This window comes from Ctenopharyngodon idella, chromosome 13, assembly GCF_019924925.1.
Source record: "Ctenopharyngodon idella isolate HZGC_01 chromosome 13, HZGC01, whole genome shotgun sequence".
In the NCBI taxonomy this organism is placed as follows: domain Eukaryota; kingdom Metazoa; phylum Chordata; class Actinopteri; order Cypriniformes; family Xenocyprididae; genus Ctenopharyngodon; species Ctenopharyngodon idella.
Window position 1 is genome coordinate 34,364,603 of NC_067232.1, and position 18,234 is coordinate 34,382,836.

At 37.6% G+C, this 18,234-nt stretch overlaps 1 protein-coding gene across 2 annotated transcripts in view; it reads right to left on the minus strand.

The window, feature by feature from the left end:
- si:dkeyp-121d4.3 (uncharacterized) overlaps nucleotides 1-18,234 on the minus strand; it is a 28,100-nt gene continuing 9,866 nt past the window's right edge. Inside the window, exons 7-19 of one of the 2 annotated variants that reach the window (XM_051915976.1) lie at nucleotides 17,762-17,983; nucleotides 15,453-15,590; nucleotides 15,216-15,350; nucleotides 14,965-15,090; nucleotides 12,216-12,443; nucleotides 9,095-9,232; nucleotides 8,767-8,871; nucleotides 8,107-8,201; nucleotides 6,748-7,486; nucleotides 6,218-6,664; nucleotides 3,426-5,516; nucleotides 3,060-3,150; nucleotides 1-986 (exon numbers count right to left, since the gene is read on the minus strand). In XM_051915976.1, coding sequence (XP_051771936.1) covers nucleotides 367-986; nucleotides 3,060-3,150; nucleotides 3,426-5,516; nucleotides 6,218-6,664; nucleotides 6,748-7,486; nucleotides 8,107-8,201; nucleotides 8,767-8,871; nucleotides 9,095-9,232; nucleotides 12,216-12,443; nucleotides 14,965-15,090; nucleotides 15,216-15,350; nucleotides 15,453-15,590; nucleotides 17,762-17,983 — 5,175 coding nt within the window. In that variant the 3' untranslated portion in view covers nucleotides 1-366. Of the gene's footprint in view, nucleotides 987-3,059; nucleotides 3,151-3,425; nucleotides 5,517-6,217; nucleotides 6,665-6,747; nucleotides 7,487-8,106; nucleotides 8,202-8,766; nucleotides 8,872-9,094; nucleotides 9,233-12,215; nucleotides 12,447-14,964; nucleotides 15,091-15,215; nucleotides 15,351-15,452; nucleotides 15,591-17,761; nucleotides 17,984-18,234 lie in introns of both variants that reach the window. The other variant, XM_051915975.1, reaches the window with a different exon arrangement.

Consider the following 18,234-nt stretch of genomic DNA (forward strand, 5'->3'; position numbering starts at 1 on the left):
TATAGATAACTTTCTTTATATTTGAAATCCCATGTGTATGATACAAAGCAAAGTTCATTCCTTACCAAAAGACAACAGTAAGGTAAGGTGATTAAATTGTCTCGTCTTTATTTGTCATTAAACTAAATGTATAAAACAGAACAAGTAAAAACTCAAACAAGTAAAAGTCTAACATTCTTGCAAAATATTTTTGTAATTTGTATGTATCGAAAAGAAATCTGATTTACTTTCATTTGACATAAGCTGTATAACAATACATTTTGAAGTTACAAAAAACAAAAACATCAACAAAAGACATGGCACTGTACAAGTTGACAGCTACATTAGCTGAACAAAACAAATGACCATTTAAGAAATTTCCTCATCTCAAACTGATGGGTTACATGTCTCTGTCTTATTAGTCTCACGCTCCCATTTCTCCAAAAAAGCCTGTAGGTTGAGATTGAAGATATCAATGCCCTTCCCAGAAAGGTGAACCCCATCTGGTCTGTAGTGTCCCAAAGTGGGTTTTATGTTGCTGTGGCTCAAAGCAGAGCCACCCAGTTCTGGCATCATTTTTTGTATGCTGTCATTAATGGCCATACGAATGATGTCCATTTCTTTGCTATCTTCTGTACCCCTCCAGGACTGTCGTGAAAGGATGCTGGACCACACCGGCAGGCACTGGGGGAAAATGCTCTTCAATGAGGTCATATCTTTCTTCACAGTCTCAAAAAAGGCTTCTGGAGCAGTTGTGCTTATGTCATTTCCACCCAAGTGGATTATAAGCACATCAGGTTTGGGCCAGTTGTCTTTGAGCTGGTGCAGCAAAGGTACAAGCTGTTGCCACGTCATGCCCTGCACGCCCTTCCACCAGATGCGCACACAGTTTGGGTGCATGCCCAACTGCACTCCATACTCAGGGGAAGTAGCCCTCTTCTCAGCCCAAAACACAAGAGAGTGGCCACATATCCACACATTCTTTATCTCACTGGGGGAACTTTTACCTGTAAATGTGTTACAATATAGGGTGTACATTAACCTCAACAGGCTTGACCAAGTGAACATTTGTTTTTGTTTTGTTTTTTAAAAAAGGATGGTCCATAATCTAACATCATTTCAAGACCTACCAAGGGATATTTATAACAGAAGACCTGTTCCTAATCCTGACAATCCTCATCTAATTTTGGCAAATAAGTTGATAAACAATAAAGAGATGTAAAGTACCATGTATCTTATCTGCCATCTGATCTGCATCTATTGTTTTGCGAGAACACGCGTCTACACTGGAAGTGACTGGCGTCGAGTCGGCTTGAGATTGTCTAATCTAGAAGCGCCGTTGAAGCTGATGCCCCAACTATGCACTAAATCATGAGTAAACCAACAAATTCAACAACAAAAAAATGACTTAGCATGAGATATTTTAGAATAGCAATTTGTTTTACATAATGCTACTTTTGATACAATTGCACTTACATATGGAAAGAAATCAACAAACCACGACTATGAAGTAAAGGTGAGGTCACATTAGCAAAATTTCGCAGCTCACACAGAAGTCACTTTCAAACCAAGAAGCATTCTGTTGGTCAATGCAGTGAATTTGCGTGACCAACTGAACACTGAGAAATTTGTGGAAATACTTCACCTTCACCTGATCATGAGGATTCCTATTGAAATTACTGTATTTCACCGGCAAAAATTCTCAAAGCAATGGTACATGCGGGCGCTCCCTAAAATAAATGCACTGCAAAAACATTTAGACATTATAATAATGATTTTAAATAACACAAAAAATATAGTGTTAAAAGTGAAGAAGAAAAAAAACGAGAGAAACAGGGCAACTGTCAATGGAAAGTGCATCCCAACATGCTATAACGGAGACTTCCGATGTAGACAGCCCCACTGAATATATTCCAACCAATCTACTTCTAATGCGCATATCCAGTGTAGACAGTGAAAGTTTCCACCTTGCTCTCTGAAAAAAAATCCTATACTTTAAAACATAAACCCCCCCCCAATAATTTCAACCATGGATCCCAGAATGCGTCAAGCCATTATATTCAGTTTTTCCCTGTGTGAATGCTAATTGTGCTGAAATATGAAGAGACATCGCCCAATTTCTGATAAAGAGAAAGCAGAACAAAGACACTAATCTGACAAATGACGACTCTGCTAACCCCTGACTTCTGATGATGCAGTTCATCCGGATGCCACTTATTAGCATTTTGACAAGTATTGATTTTGTTGTGATACTAAGATAGTAGGGCTGGGACAATACATTGAATCTTGATACGAAGAATCTGGAGCGATTCTGAAATTTTCAGATGTATCGCGATTCTCTCTCGACTCGATTCTAAGTTTTTAAACAGCAGATGGCACTACTTTATGTGCTTTAGAAACACTCACACACTGCCTGCTTCCAGTTCCTTTACACACACCACTTAAACCTAAAATAATCATTCATAAAGTTCGAAAAGGTTGAAGCGAATTACAAATCATAAAAGCATTCTGAGCCAAGGTGCAAGTATATTTAACCACTTACGTGACTCAACCGAACGCACGAGCGCTGTCCAGCAGTCTTCTTCATGAGCGTTTGAGAGTGTGCGGTTAAAAACTAGCCTAGAGCACCATCTGCTGTTAAAACTAAGCTCAGAATCGATTAGAGAGAGAAAATATCAGGATCGATCCAGATTCATTGTATTGATCGAGAATCGATGTATCGTCCCAGCCCTAGGTTATGTTTGATGTGTATACGAAAATTGTCTTGTTGGTCTGGTGGGTTAAAATTATGCCCCCTCCCTGCCCTTCTTTTGAAACATTCCATGATCTCCAAAATACTGTTTCCTAAACTCACGACAAAGGACTAGGTTAGGGCTAAGTAAGCTACATCATAGTCCCCACTATCATCTAAGAACTACCTGATTAAATTTTTCTTGGGAATAAAAGTAAGTTTCTTGCAAGACAAAAGAATAAAAAAAAAAAAAAAAAAAAAAAAACTATGCAGGTAATTACATCTGAAGCTCAATAAATAATAAAGAAGTCAATAAATGCCTGAACCTAAAGACTGGAAATACTAATACCTGTAGCTGAATTCCGATTTTGTCCACGTGCTCGCTGGGCTTCCATTTGCTGCTCTTTCTTCAGCTTCATTCTCTGGTTAAACTGTTCAAGCTGCCCAGAGCACAATTATATAAGAACAAAACTCTCACTGACAAAATTGTGCTAAAACAATCAGCAGATTTATCACAGGTTCCAAATGTTACAGGTGCGTTTATAAGCTGAAGACAATTAGCTCAATGCAACATTGTCCTTGAATAGCTTCCGATATTTGCCACATCACAGAATTACAAAGTATGACATGAGTATAAAATTAACTATAACATGGATATTAAGGATCACCGAACAAAGGATTCCACATGTGAGAAGTTTGAAGAAAGATGTCATACCCGTTTCTTCTGCTTAGCCTTGATGTCGTCTTCTGTAATGGTAGCAACCTGTTTACTCTTGGCTTCCTCTGATGTACTTTTTGCTTGATTGTCCTCTGTAGGCTGTATGCTAACAAGTGCCCTGGCAGGCCCTGCATTAACTGTTTCAACTGTCTGGACTGTTTTTATTGTTTTGAGGCATCTAACAGGCTTTGTTGGGACTTGCTTAGCTGCTTTGTTATCGTAGGAAGAGCCCACTGAGGAGAGGTGGAGAGGGTTGTGAGTAGGTGGAGGACCATAAGAATATTGCATGGAGAGTGGAGGCGGCACACAATATGGATTGGCCATTTGTGCAGTGTACGAACCATAAGTAGCCATCATTTGTGGAGCCATTGCTTGGAGACCACTAGCATAACCTAGAGTAGGGGATGGAGGTACAGTGCCATAAGGGTACAGACCAGGGGCCATACCCCAAAACTGTAGATCACCACTTTGATATTGTGAATATTGTGAAGCTGAAAAGGTGGGAACATTGGAAGTTTGGGCATACTGGGAACTATCTGGTTGAACTGTGGTTAAACCGGTCACTGGCTGAAATGAAACTTGAGAAGCTGCGGTCGGCTCAGATGAAGTTTCGTAAGGATCTTGTTTGTCTATTGCTGGTTTCAAATTCACTACGGTTCTCTTAATGCTAGTTAGGTCTACTTCTTCCACTTTGTTCTGTTCTTTGTATTTTACAGAGTCCTTATAGCTCATGTAAACCTTACGATTCGAAGACTGAGCTGGGGAAACGGATCGGACACCTTCAGAGTCTGAGGAATCTGCCCTACTACTACTACCCCTGTGCTCAGATTGGCTCATCGATCGCTCCCTTCTTTGGTCAAAGGAGTGAGAAGATGCACTATGAGGTTTTCTCATCTTGCCATACAACCGCTCTTGTGTCCTGTCTGCTAATTTGCTAACCTCTGCTGTGTCTAGTTGAAGTCCTATTGTCTGTAGAAGACTCTGAATCTTTTCAAAGTTCTCTGACTTTCTGTCTTTATCTTCATTGCTTTCTTCGGACTGCTGACGAGCTAAGCTTTTGTCAAAACTACTATCAGGCATCTCTCTGTCCTCGACGCAAGAAAGCAGGACATTTGGATTGACTTTCTGGTACTCAACAGACTGACTACGCTCCCTATACAGATTGTGATCAGTGTAATGTTCATGCTCTGTTGCATATGGATCAGTACCCTCTTCATACTGATTCCATTGCTCAGAGAACCGATTTGGATCTTTATGCATGCTCCAATTTTCTGAAACCATCGGATGCCCATATGGACTTTTCTTTTCAGCTTTTGCCGTAGAGTCTACACCATACTTCATTCCAACAAGTTGAGAAAAGCCACTACCATCTTGAACAGCTCTTTCATGAGGCAAGAGGTCATCTTTGCTAGGGTCATTCAAACGGGTTTCAATCTTCACAGGGTTTTTAACTCGTTCTGGGCCAGAATGTTTACCCATAAGGGAAGGCGGATCATTGTCTTCATCTTCCTTAAAAGGATCATATATCTCATCCATGAAGGGTATGTTTCTATCTAATTGTGGTTGAGTGGGTTTCTTGGTGTTCATTGAAGCCAGATCCTTTCTTGCCTCTTGAAACAATGAGTTAACAACACTGGTGTCAGCCTTGTTGAGAGCACTAAGGAAGCGTTCCATTTGAGTTGTAACACTGCGATTTTGACTTGATGGTGAAGTCTGACTTGTTGAAGCGTTACTGCTATGGGGATGGTCATGAGGCTGGCGAGATGTTGCCCTCTGTTGGTCATCATGAGAATTGTTACCTTTGGACAAGTTGGAAGATTTCTGGTCATGCAAAGACATTGAACTGGAGGCTTGTGCGAGTGTCTGTGGGATTGCTAGTTTGTTAAAAGGAGGCGATCCAGTCACCTGTGAGGCTGCTGAAGACTCATTTATGAACTGCTTGAAAAAGGCAAAAGTACTAGGATGAATAGGCCGTGGATTTGAGGACCTGTTAAATGGTGAAGCTGCTGGCGTCTGAGAAAGTATCTTTGCAAAAGTAGAATCATCCTGACATGGTTGACCATATTCATCAACTGAGGTTGTGTCACTCTGCAAAGATACAAATAATAATACAAATAAAAAAAATACAAATAATTTTTCACAAATTACACTGTAGTGACTGGTAGCTTTTCCTTAAAACACTGTGCTCGCTCTGGCTTCCAATAGCGCTTTTCCACCATTGAGCCAAAAGGTTACTTCTGATGAATCACACCAGTTTCCATTGTGGTGTACGTGACCTGCCTTGATTTTGCACATCACTAAAGCTTTTCCACCAACATGTTTCTCCTGTAAAGAGTACAGTTGGATAAACATGTTGAAAAGTTAATGCATGGAACGGTTTGAAATGGTACCATTCTGAGCCGTGTTGGAAATGCTGCTGGTACCAAACTCTTCATGCTCAGAACTGTTCAGCCAGATGGTGGAAAAGCGCTTCAAAAGTTTTTTTTAATAGCACTGATAGGACATCCAGCTAAAACCAGCTTCAGATGGTAGTTGGTTTGGTATGGTTTCTAGATGGTGCAAACCAGTCATTTTATGATCAATCAGATGGACTGTAAAATGGTTGGGTCACAACGTAGAATACCTTCTTGGCCAAAATCAGAGCACCATAGCTGGTGGGGTGCATAACCTGGCAAACTACCAGCAACTACTCAGCTACCATGTTTAAAAAAAACCAGCGTCACCACCTTAAGCTGTTTTTTTCCACCAAGGAGTGCTAATCTTTATAATATCCTTTACAATGAACAAACCTGAGAGCTGAAAATCTCTGAGCGTTTCTTCAAAATGGACTTTTTCGGTTGAACATCAGGTTTTATTTCAGAGCTCCATAAGTTTCCTTTAGACATTACAAATTTTTCATCTGTGTGCATGTCAAACTCATATTCTGCTTCCACTTCTGGCACTTCCCGAACAACTTTGACCTTCTGTTCCAAGGCAAATATAGCTCTTTTGCGTGCTATGGACTCACTGAGTTCTTCTAATTGCTTCTTTTTTCTAATCAATTCTGGATCCTCAATCTGAGGTAAAGATATCTTCTCCGACCATGCAGTGTTCAAAGTCCTCTCAGAATTACTTTCAAATGTAGAGCAGCCAGGTGTATTTGAGCCAAAAGCACTAGTCTGTTGACGGTATCCTATTTGCATCTCTTGACTCTCACTCTTTATAAACGGAGCAGTAGTTTCCTTGCTTGCAGAAGCCTTAAAGAATATAAGAGAGACAGTGAGATGCAATAGAAAATAAGATACAAAACAAAAGCTAGGAGTCCAAGCAAAAAACAAACCTGAGATTGAGGATCAGTGTGAGGTTCAGACTGTTTCTTCAAGATGGACTTCACCGGTTTTAGGTCAGGCATCCACACGTTTTCACGATGCACATGTTGATAATCAAAAGTTGTAACTCCACTTTTTCCCTCTACCTCAACCCCAGGTTCAATTTTCTTTGCATTCTGCTCCATAGCAACAATAGCTTTCTTGCGTGCAATCATCTCATTGAGTTCCATTAGCTCTCTCTTTTTTCTCAATAATTCTTCATCTACATTATCAGGGCTTTTAGCTCTGTTTTTGTTGCTTGAATCTTTACTACTGCTTTGTTTTGCATAGCGATCATATCTGTCGGCTGGACTGCGGCTTCTCTTCCTGGCACTTTGGGTGCTCCTTTCTCTGCTTCTGCTGCGACTGCAACTCCGTCTGTATCTCTCCGAGCGCTCTTTGCTACGACTGCGACTGCGTTTGTGTCTGTATCGACTGTCCCTCCTCTCGTGGCTGGAACTTCGGTATCTGCTGTGGTAGCTCCTGCTTCTGTCTCGGCTCCGGCTTCTGCTGCGACTATATCTGCGTCTGCCACTTTCTCTGCTTCTGCTCCTGCTTCGACTATACCTACGTCGACTATTTTCCCTGCTTCTGCTCCGCGCTCTATCACCTTTAGCTGTGGTCCTTTCTTGTTTAATTTCACTTTGCTTCTTCAGATCTTTTACAGATGACAAAGATGGAGATGCCTTGTCTTTTCCCTTGTTTGGCTTGCTAAAGATCAAGAAATTGTCAAGACAAATCGCATAAAAATGTATTACATGTTACAACATAATATTTAAAAAAATAAAACTGAAAAGTGTAAGATCTACAATGGAAAACCTTAAATATACATACTATATAGATAACTAGCAAAATTGAATGTAATTAATTACAATACACAAGTATTGAATCAAATGTTTAAACAACATTTTTCATAGGAAATACTTAAGATCTAAACTATATATACAGAATTAACTTTTATCATTATGTGAAATCTCTATATTATCGCATTTGATGTCCGTTCCAGGTGCTTGGCGACATAAACAAGTTATAATTTATCAATGTTTTTTAAACTAATTATTTATTCTTTTCTGTCAGACATACTGTATTTTGTATTCAAGAAAGCAAATTACAGAAGATAAAAGTAAAGCAGATGAAATTAGGAATTAGTTTTAAGGCACATTTTTGCATTGTGACCAAACATTTCACTTCCACCCATCTATGACAAAAAGGAGACTTATTGTTTTACTGTCAGACTTTCTCTCAATGTAACTATGTTCCAATGAAGTACTCCTTCAGAACAACTGCGCACTAATGGGCTAAACTGACCTACTTACTCATGATTTACTTACTCTACATCCATGGATTCACTGCTTTTGTCCTCTGTTTTGACCTCTGCCTTGATTTGTTCTTTTGGATCCTTCAGCAATTTGATGGTCATTTTCTTCTGCAGGCAGCCAAGCAAATGCAGTAGAACTCACATTTAGGGATCAACCAAACCATGGAAAGTTACTAAACTGATAAACTATGTATTGTATAAACTAGGGGTTGCACTGACTAGTCAATTCGTTCTGATACTAGTCATTATTCTGCCGCATGGACTGGGATCTTTGCCAATTAGTAGTGGATCTCATCACTTGAGTTGGGCTTATTCCTTACATGGTGACAGCAAGAGAAAGATTAGCCTGTCACAGACAAATATATTTTAGCAAAAGTGAAAACAGTGAACCCTGATCATTCATAAAGCACCAAAGTACCAAACATATGAGATGGTCTTTGTTCAAATAAGCCAAAATTCGTGCGAACTACACTGAAGCTAATCAAATGTTGCACAGAGGCTAAAAGAAACTAAGCAATGTGTTTTTGACCACTGATGCTGCAGTGTATTTTGATTCATTAGGTATTGACCCACCAACTATTTTTGGATGACTAGTAAAACGAGTGGTCGTGCAAACCCTAGTATATAAATCTATAAATATAAATCTATATATAAAAAAACTCATGTACTGCACCTTCTCTTTTACCCCAAAGGCCTCTAATTTTGGTGCCGACGTGAAGACACTTTCATTCAGTCTTCTTATTCTAACAGCGTGATTTCCCCCTTCAGCTGCTTCATTCTTCAAATAGTATAGCAATTACATCAAAAACTGGATTGACAGATCAGTATCCAAAATGTATCCTTTACTTTTCCAGCAAAAGCCAGAACTACAAGTAACAAAATACTGGGCAGGAAAAAATTTAGTAGTTACAAAAGGTCCATTAACAAAATTTGTTACTGTAATAACACAGTAATAATGTAATGCAACAGAGGTCATGATGTTTCAGCGGCTGAGAACTTACCGGTACTAACGTAAATTCAACCTTCTCATACAAAGTGAGTTTGGTGTCCTCCATAACCTCATTTATGTCAAAAAATAGCTGCGGGTCCTGTTGTGTCTTGATGAACCCAAAATTATCATCCAGCTTGACAACAAGCCCCTAATAGATAGAAGCATGTCATAAGCAAAAATAAATCTTGAATTACCTTACAAAGATCATATTTTAAAGATTAACTGTGGCAAAACATAGCATCTGTTCCTCACTGGTTCTGGTTCTTTGGCAAATGCTAAAATGTAGGGATGCACCAAAATTTAGAAATACAAAAATGCTATAAACCCCATTTTTAGTTTTCTGGTGAAAAAGAAAATAGGCCAAAATCTTTGAACAATAATCATTACTTTCACAGATCTCATTTCAGAAACTGACATGAGATAAAAAAAGCATGCACAAGAAATTATCCAGTTTACATTGGACCATGTAAATCCCAGAGCTACTGAAAAAGAGCTCATGTTTACAAGTGTACACGGTCTGATATGTGAATTCAAACAACAAGTGTGACTGGTTCAATCACACTGTTGATTGTCTATGAGAAATATCATTCAAACGTCTGTGTTTAGCTACAATGCTCAAATCTTCAAAAACGCACTGTAAAAACACACTGATGACCTTCACAGAGCCAGTACTCGGTACTACTGGTACTGCACAAAGGCAGACATCGTTACATTTTTAAATTTTTTAATATCAACTTGGTACCAAAATACCTGTATTTTGAAAAACACTAGAAAACACTAGTCTGAGATGCCTGAGATGTTAAAGCAAGCAAAGAATCTGCGATCATTAAAAATCTCAGGGTGTTTTCTGAGGTGGGTAGAGGTGTAACCCTGGCCAAATCTTCCTATGGACCTCTGTCATCGATGATGTCCTTATAATAGTGATTAGCTACATCAGTCTGTGTATTATAACTCAGATTCACTGCCTCTGAAGAGTGCTTTGTGTGTGAGTACAGTGCTATTCACATGCAACTAATTATTATTAACCATGGTCACATTGAGACTGGTCAACGAGTAAAATGAGTGAACAATTTAATAAATTGTGGGAACAAATTCTTAAAGGATTAGTTCACTTTAAAATGAAAATTAACCCAAGCTTAACTCACCCCCAAGCCATCCTAGGTGTATATGACTTTCTTCTTTCTGATGAACACAAATCGGAGTTATATTAATAAATATCCTGACTAGGGATGTCAATTTACACAAATTCCCATGATCGATCTTCGTTTAAATTAACGATCAATTAATCGTCAGCCTTAATACTGCAATATGCATTTACTGCAGTGGCTTATAGTCAACAGCATGACAGGGTGTGCAAATTAGGGCTGGGTAAACAATATCGATTTCTTAATTTTAATCGATTCTCATTTTTACAAACTGATATCGATTCTTAAATCCCAAGAATCGATTAGTCTAGTCTGTTTTCAGTTGATGAATGAAAAGAACATGTAGCGCGCCTCCCATCCAATAAATCGCAATAATCTTTGTGCTTTGTTACTTTTGATATGAAGCAAAGTCTCAGATTTCAAATGACGTCCATCTTATTATGAGATTCAAAAAATAAATACCGTTTTGGCGCTGTTTAATGTGACGTGACAGATCGCTGTAGCACCTCAGTTAAAGAGAAGCAGCAGCACAGAGCGCATGTGAACATCCTCTCCTCCACTTTATATCGATATCGAATCGAAATCGAATCGAAAGCATGTGAACAGAAATCGAATCGAACTGTGAAAATTGTGTCAATACCCAGCTCTAGTGCAAATGCTGCTTAAAATGACATGTTCCTCACCAAATGAATGAGAAGGGTTTTAATATAAATAAAGGGCTAGTAGGATTGTAAAATTAGTTGATGTGATTGATCATTTATTAAATGACTTGCTGCCTCAGATGCGTGCTTGTCAGAATGTGTACTCCTATTGTGGACGCGCTCTTCCTGGAACAACGCACTTAAAAAAGGCATCTAAACCCAATGAATTCACAACGATTTATTAAAATAGCGTTCTCATTAATGTTATTTAATATGACAGTCCCGATCATAGTTATTATTAGTTGTGAATTGATGTTTGAGCTGCGCGCGCTGATGCACTGAATGAACACTGGTAAAATGGATCACTTTGCTAGCGTGATATTTAACTCAAAGAAACACATCCTATGTAAGATTAATCCGATATATACAAAATAAACATAATATTACAAATTATATCTGCACAAAATGACGCAGATGTACAAGTGAACTTGAAGTTACGTGCTATTCAGAATGTCATGTTGTGAACGCGCTCTTCCTGAAACAACTAAACGGCAAGTTAACCCCAAATAATTTACAATGTTTTATTACAATATAGTTACACTTTTTTCGTAAGTTGAATACAGAAGGTGTAGGACATAGTGTAAGTGTTTTGAACTGCGAGAGTTTTAAACTTTGTAAGTTGAATATGGAAGACGGTCTGGCGGAAGCTAGATATTTTATTTTTAGTAAATCATGGGGTAATTTTCATTTTAAAGTGAACTAATCCTTTAATTTGTGGCCACAATTTACCTAAAATGAGCAAATGAATTAATAAATCACGGGAACGAATTTTCAAGTCAAAAAGTTTGATAAACACTGCTATAATAGCTTGAAAAAATCATTCTATCTCTCGTAGAACTGATAGTTACCTCCAAAGTATAATTAAAAAAAAACATTATGATCTTAATTTCGGTGCGTTCCCTACACTCTGTTTGCTACCAATTAATGGAGCTTTTTTTCCTATAACTATAATATCCTAATATTATAACCAATGATGCAACTGTGCAAGCCTAGGGCTACTTTCATCTTTTAAAGCTAGATGGACTAGGCTAACCTAAGACCAAGTGTGCGTCTCAATCAGCTCCCTAGTTCAGTAATCAGGGCACTGATTAGGGAGTCGGCCACATTCATTTACGCAATATACTGATTCACCACCTAGGAAGCTAGGGAGCTGATTGAGACGCAGGGCAAGATATGGTGCAGCTGCTAATCAATTCTTGTGCCTACAAACAACTACCTAAATGTTGTATAGACTTAACATCTTGTGCCAAATCACCATGGATAAAAACAACAGAAAAACACTCACTATCTTTCGTTGCTCTTCAGAGTCTGTCTGGAAAGTTTCTGGCAGGATCTCTACATTGACAGCCCACTCCTCCTTGGTTACGCTGTTGGTGGAAATGTTGAACTGGACCTTGTCACTGATCATCATGGTGGCCTTTGTGATCATGTCACCTGACCTAAAAGATAACCGTTTCTCAGTGCCCTCCACTGTGGTGACCAGAAGACCCAAAGGGAGCTCTTGCTTGTCCATCTGCTAAAAAATAAATAAATAATAATAATAATAATAATAATAATTGGAACACAACTGCTATAAAAATAATGCCATGATCAAGGTTCAAAAAGATGACATTAAAACCTCCCACACTGGTTCTATAAATAATTACAAAACGCTCCATGCATCTCTGCAATGCAACACGCAGAGCTCAAGGGACTTTCCAAAAACCCTCTGGAAGCCAACAGAAACTCTACAACTATTGTACAGGAAATATTATTTTTCTTTGTGTATTCAATCAATATCACTGCTTATACATGATTATAAGCATGGTTATTTTTTATTATTTTTTTTTTGTTAATTTTGCATCAGATAAAGAGATAACCCATGATTTTTTAAATGAAAGATGCATTTTGACTGTTTTGAATGAGCACTCAGTTTGCTTGTCCTTTAAGGGAGGATGTGTCACAAGGAGGGATGATTTGTTTATCATTCACATGTTCTTTAAGTTTAAGTTTTATACATATATATCATTTACATATATGCGTGTGAATCAATATTTTGGGAAAAATGTACTTCTTAATATATGTTGTTTTCTTTTTCTTTCTCTTTATGTTTCAAGCCTAATCCGCTTTCTGTAGCCTAATGCTGTGAGAAACAACAAGTGAATAATACTCCTTTCTGTAGTCAAGGTCAGTAGGCCTTGGAAGAGTCTAGGGAGTCAGATAAAATGCTTCCAAATACAAAAACATTGACGTACATAAGGTAGTAGGGCTGGGTTAAAAAAATAGAAGGAAAAGAATTCTCTTTTTTAATTTATTCTCATTTTGAAGAACCAATATTAAGTCTTCAATCCTAAGAATTGATCTTTCAGTCTATGCTGTTTTTAGTGAATGAACAGAGCTTTGTAGCACACGTCCCATCCAATAAATCGCAATAAGCTTTGTGCTTAGCTACTTCTGATATGAAACAAAGTCTCAGATCCATTGTCCCTTTTATAATGAAATACAGACAGTAAGTGCCGTTTTGAAGCTCTTTAATGTGGCGTGACAGATTGACAGACCTCAGTTCAAGCGAAGCAGCAGAACCAACACGAACTGATCATCCCTTAGATCAACTCGTTAGTCATCACCCAACTCATCAAGTCAATGTAATGTCATCGCTAAACTGGACTAATTTGGACAGTCACGCTAAAAGCGTGTAGTTTTAATAAAGGAATTTTAAGGCTTTGTGTCTGAAAAAAATAAATTAAGTGTGTAATAATGACTGCAATCTTGTATTATTCCTGACCCTGTTTTGATGCAAGTATAAACTCTCGACCAAAGCACACACACATAGCCGCCTCTCGCGAGTGTCAGATTTTCGCGGTTTATTACACATAAACGTTCAAAACGTTATGTCAAAATGCCCATCTTGGCGTATATTCGCGTTGGTTATGTGAATGTGAACAGCATGTGTAACAGCGTATTGTCTCCGTCCATAAGGTCTTAGTGACAGCAGCCTTTAAAACATGCTACTGTCTACTATTGGCTGTCTGTATTATAAATGATAATCAAACAACAAAAGAAAAGCTTTAATAAGGATTAATCTATATTTAATTTATACAGTTATGACTATGCAGAGTTATTTTATATTTGATTATTCAATTTCTGTGGTATTTTTACTTACTACTATTAGACCTACCTAGAAAAAAAAAAAATATATGCATTGTTTTAATTGTATTTTTATATATTTTTACCATTGTATCGAGTATTGTGCACTTTTGGTGGTATCTGTTTGTTACTAAAAAGTAAATAAGTATTATAGTATATGTTTTAATAGAGTTTTAAAAAGCTATAAAAGGCTAAACTATTCCATGTTTGGCTAAATTATTAAAAGAATTTCCTTTCTATTGTCTATCTGGTCAAGGTTTTTAAGAAGTAATTAGTAAGTTACTTATTGAGTAATTAAATTACTTTTCAGACAGAGTAATTAGAAAAGTATTTTAAATACAACATTGATGATGTAATTAGTAATTAATTACTTTTTTGAAGTAACTTACCCAACACTGCTTATGTGTATCCTTAAATGTAAGTAGCCTACACATCAGTTAATTTTAACCTTTAATGTTATTGTGATGTACCAACTGGGGTTCCCTGCATAGTTTACAGCATTAGTTTTTTTTTCTTTTTTCTTTTTTTTTCCTTGAGAAAATTTGCCATGTACTGTACCTGAAAGGCCCTAATTAATCGATATTGAACTGAAAGATTGTGAACCGAAATCAAATTGAATCATGAAATATGTGTCAATACCCAGCCCTGTAAGGTAGGCATATTATTGGAAGTCATGGAAAACCAAAGTGGATGAACTGGAAGTGGTAAAAGAAAGTCGGAGGCCTTATGGTAAAATCTATGCAAATCTATCACCTATTCATGCAGTTTTAGAGATTTAAGATTTAAAGTGTGATATAGCAACTTATGTTATTCCTTATCTTATTCTTACTCCAGAACAAGTTTAAATGTATATATTGAGATACTTTTTCAGTTTCTTATGTTCAGATTGCGAGATTGTGAAAGCTTACCTCCTTTTCTTGGGTTGGGCTTTTCTTTGGGGCGATTCTGGCAATCATCCCCTCGTATTTCTCACTGCTTACATCGAAGGAGAAAGCTGACTCTTGAGAACCAGCCTCCATGGTCACAGGCCTCCACTGCAGATGAAGATGTGAATGTGATTTAGAAGAAAGTGAAAGTTTTAATGAGCACAACAATGTCCTGAAGTTATCTACAACAGGACAACTATGAAAAAACGAGGCCTTTTTTTAGTCTAAACTACCTTGTCTTTGCCAGGTGTGCCAGATGCGTTGTCCTTTAAGCCAGAAATATTTTCATTGCTTCTTGCTTGTTGATTAAAGGTCACAGAGCCCCCAGGCAGCTTTTTGAGTCGGACAGCCTTCTTTGTGTCATTCACCTTCAACACACAGCATTTGTATGTTATGAAGCTTTGAATACAATCAACAACAAAGCCAAAGTGTCAAACTGGTGAAACAAAGAGCCTAATAACTTTACTCACAGTCAAAACAGTGAGCTCTACTTCATCCATGACATTCAGCTCATCATCTGATAAATGGTCAGCAGCAGAAGCCGTCAGCTTATTATGTTTCTCTGTCATGATTGTCAGGCTTCCATCGCTCTTGTTCATGACCACACCCTGTGATAAAATAATTAGAAATATATTATGTTTTCAGAAGAACATTTGAGTAGTGTTTATCTGTGCAAAACTCAGGACCATGATGCTAGGGTGTTCTGGGTGGTAACCAGGCTGACACTAAAGTCTCTTTAATACTGTGGTCTCTAGATGGCTTGGGTCTCTCCTTCAATGTAAATCTACATAACATCACATTTTTTTCTCTGCTAGGCTAATATGGTAAGCCTGACCACCACAGAAAAGTAAATTACACACATCTCCTCAACAAGCTGCATGATTTAGGATCATTCATGTCTAGCACAAAGGTGCAGGACGATACTTACACTGCCGGTCAAAAATTTGAAAAATATAAATTTAATGTTTTTGAAAGAAGTCTATGGTTGCATTAATTTGATCATACATACAGTGAAATGGAGCAAAGCTGAATTTTCAGCATCATTACTCCAGTATGCAGCATGATCCTTCAGAAATCATTCTAATATACTGATTTAGTGCTCATTTAAAATGAATTATTAATTGAGCTCAATTATTAATAATGGTGCTCATTATTATTTTCGATATTCAAGGATTAGTTCACTTTAAAATGAAAGTTACCCCAAGCTTTACTCACCCTCAAGCCATCCTAGGTGTATGACTTTCTGATGAACACAATCGGAGTTATATTAATAAATATCCTGACGTATCGGAGCTTTATAATGGCAGTGAATAGGACCAACGAGTTTGAAGCTCAAGAAAGTGCATCCATGCATCATCAACGTACTCCACACGGCTCCGGGGGATTAATAAAGGCCTTCCGCCAGACCGCCTTCCATATTCACGTCGCGTCAGTTACGCTTTATTCGTAATTCCAATACAGAAGGCGTAGGATGTAGCGTAAGCATTTTGAACTGCAGGAGGCGTTACACTTTCCTCGTAAGTTGAATACGAAGGCGGTCTGGCGGAAGCTTGATATTTTACTTTATAACTTGTTAAATATGGATAATTTTCTTACACAAACGCATCACTTCACTTCAGAAGAACTCTATTAACCCTCCGGAGCCGTGTGGAGTACGTTTATGACGGATAGATACACTTTCTTGAGCTTCATACTCATTGGTCCCATTCACTGCCATTATAAAAGCTTGGACGCGTCAGGATATTTATTAATATAACTCCGATTGTGTTCATCAGAAAGAAGAAAGTCATATACACCTAGGAAGGCTTCTGTTTTCAATATTGAAAATGATGTTTCTTGTGCAGCAAATCAGCATATTAGAATGATTTCTGAAGGATCATGTGACACTGAAGACCGGAGTAATGATGCTGAAAATTCAGCTTTGATCACAGGTACAAATTACATTTTAAAATACATTACAATAGACAATAGTTTTTACTGTATTTTTATCAAATAAATGCAGCTTTGGTTAGAACAAAAAAAATGTCAAAAACATTTAAAAAATCTTCGTTATTGCAAACTTTCGACCAGTAGTGCATGCCATATCCTAATCAAACACAGTCACACACAATGATATACAAAATAATTAAAAAAATAAAATAAATTTGTACCAGCTGGTTAGGACAAAAACTCTGATTAAGATGGAAAAGACACCTTTTATCGCCAGTCATGTCACGTCACGATTGGTTAAGAAATGGTGTTAGGGTTAATAAAATTACCACAAACTTAAAAGTAACAACAAAAGGAAAAAAGCCAAACAAATATACACATGTTTACCTTATGAACCCTACCATGCTTGGCACACTAAAACAATCTTTATATTATATATACTGTACACTCAACACTTATATACATATTTAGATTTAATGTCATGGTTCAACTCATTTTCTCTTGCTCTCAAGTTAACTAACTTCCCGTTTTCAGTTTGCTCTTAGTAGCATGTGTTGCCGAGTAAGACTGCCTTACACAGACATTTGCACTTTTAATAGACACACACACTTTTTTCCTTCAAAAACGTCAATGTAACTGTGGTCCAAACAGACGCCTCTAAAACCTTTGCCATTTTTTAGCTTCATACAGATACAGAGACAATGCTCAATTTGTTCAATATGGATTTTTCTGGATAAAATAAAAGTAATGAGCAATTACAAGTGCACAGTGAGCATATATAATTCAACAGTCCTACACTTTCACAGACAAACCTAGAAAAAAGCTCAGTGGGATATGATGGGATACTTACCATCTCCCTGATTTCTTTGGTGAGCTGAAAAGTGTCTGGTGTTTTAGGTTTGATGTTTGTGGCTCTTTGTTCCTTGGTAATAACATTTGTCAGCAACTGGAACTCCACACGATCATACAGTAGCAGAGTTATATCGGTGTCCGCTTTTCCGAAGGGCAGTTTAATGGGATCCGTAGAGATAATGGTCCTGATGCAGCCAGGATTAACTTCCTTGACATTGCCCTAATCAAACACATAAAGAAAGAGACTTTTAATGCTTCACTCACATACTTTGTTTTATAACAACTATTAGGGGTTCTCTGTAAAAAATAAATAAATAAATCAAACCTGATGAATGAATCAAACCAAGTCTGAAGTGATACGATTCGGTTTTGGTGAAAATTGGACGAATGGTCTAGGAGGAGTTCGAATAAGTAGGTTTTAAAAGAAAATCAAAAATGGCAGACAGGAAGTTTGGACAAATATGGCAAAAT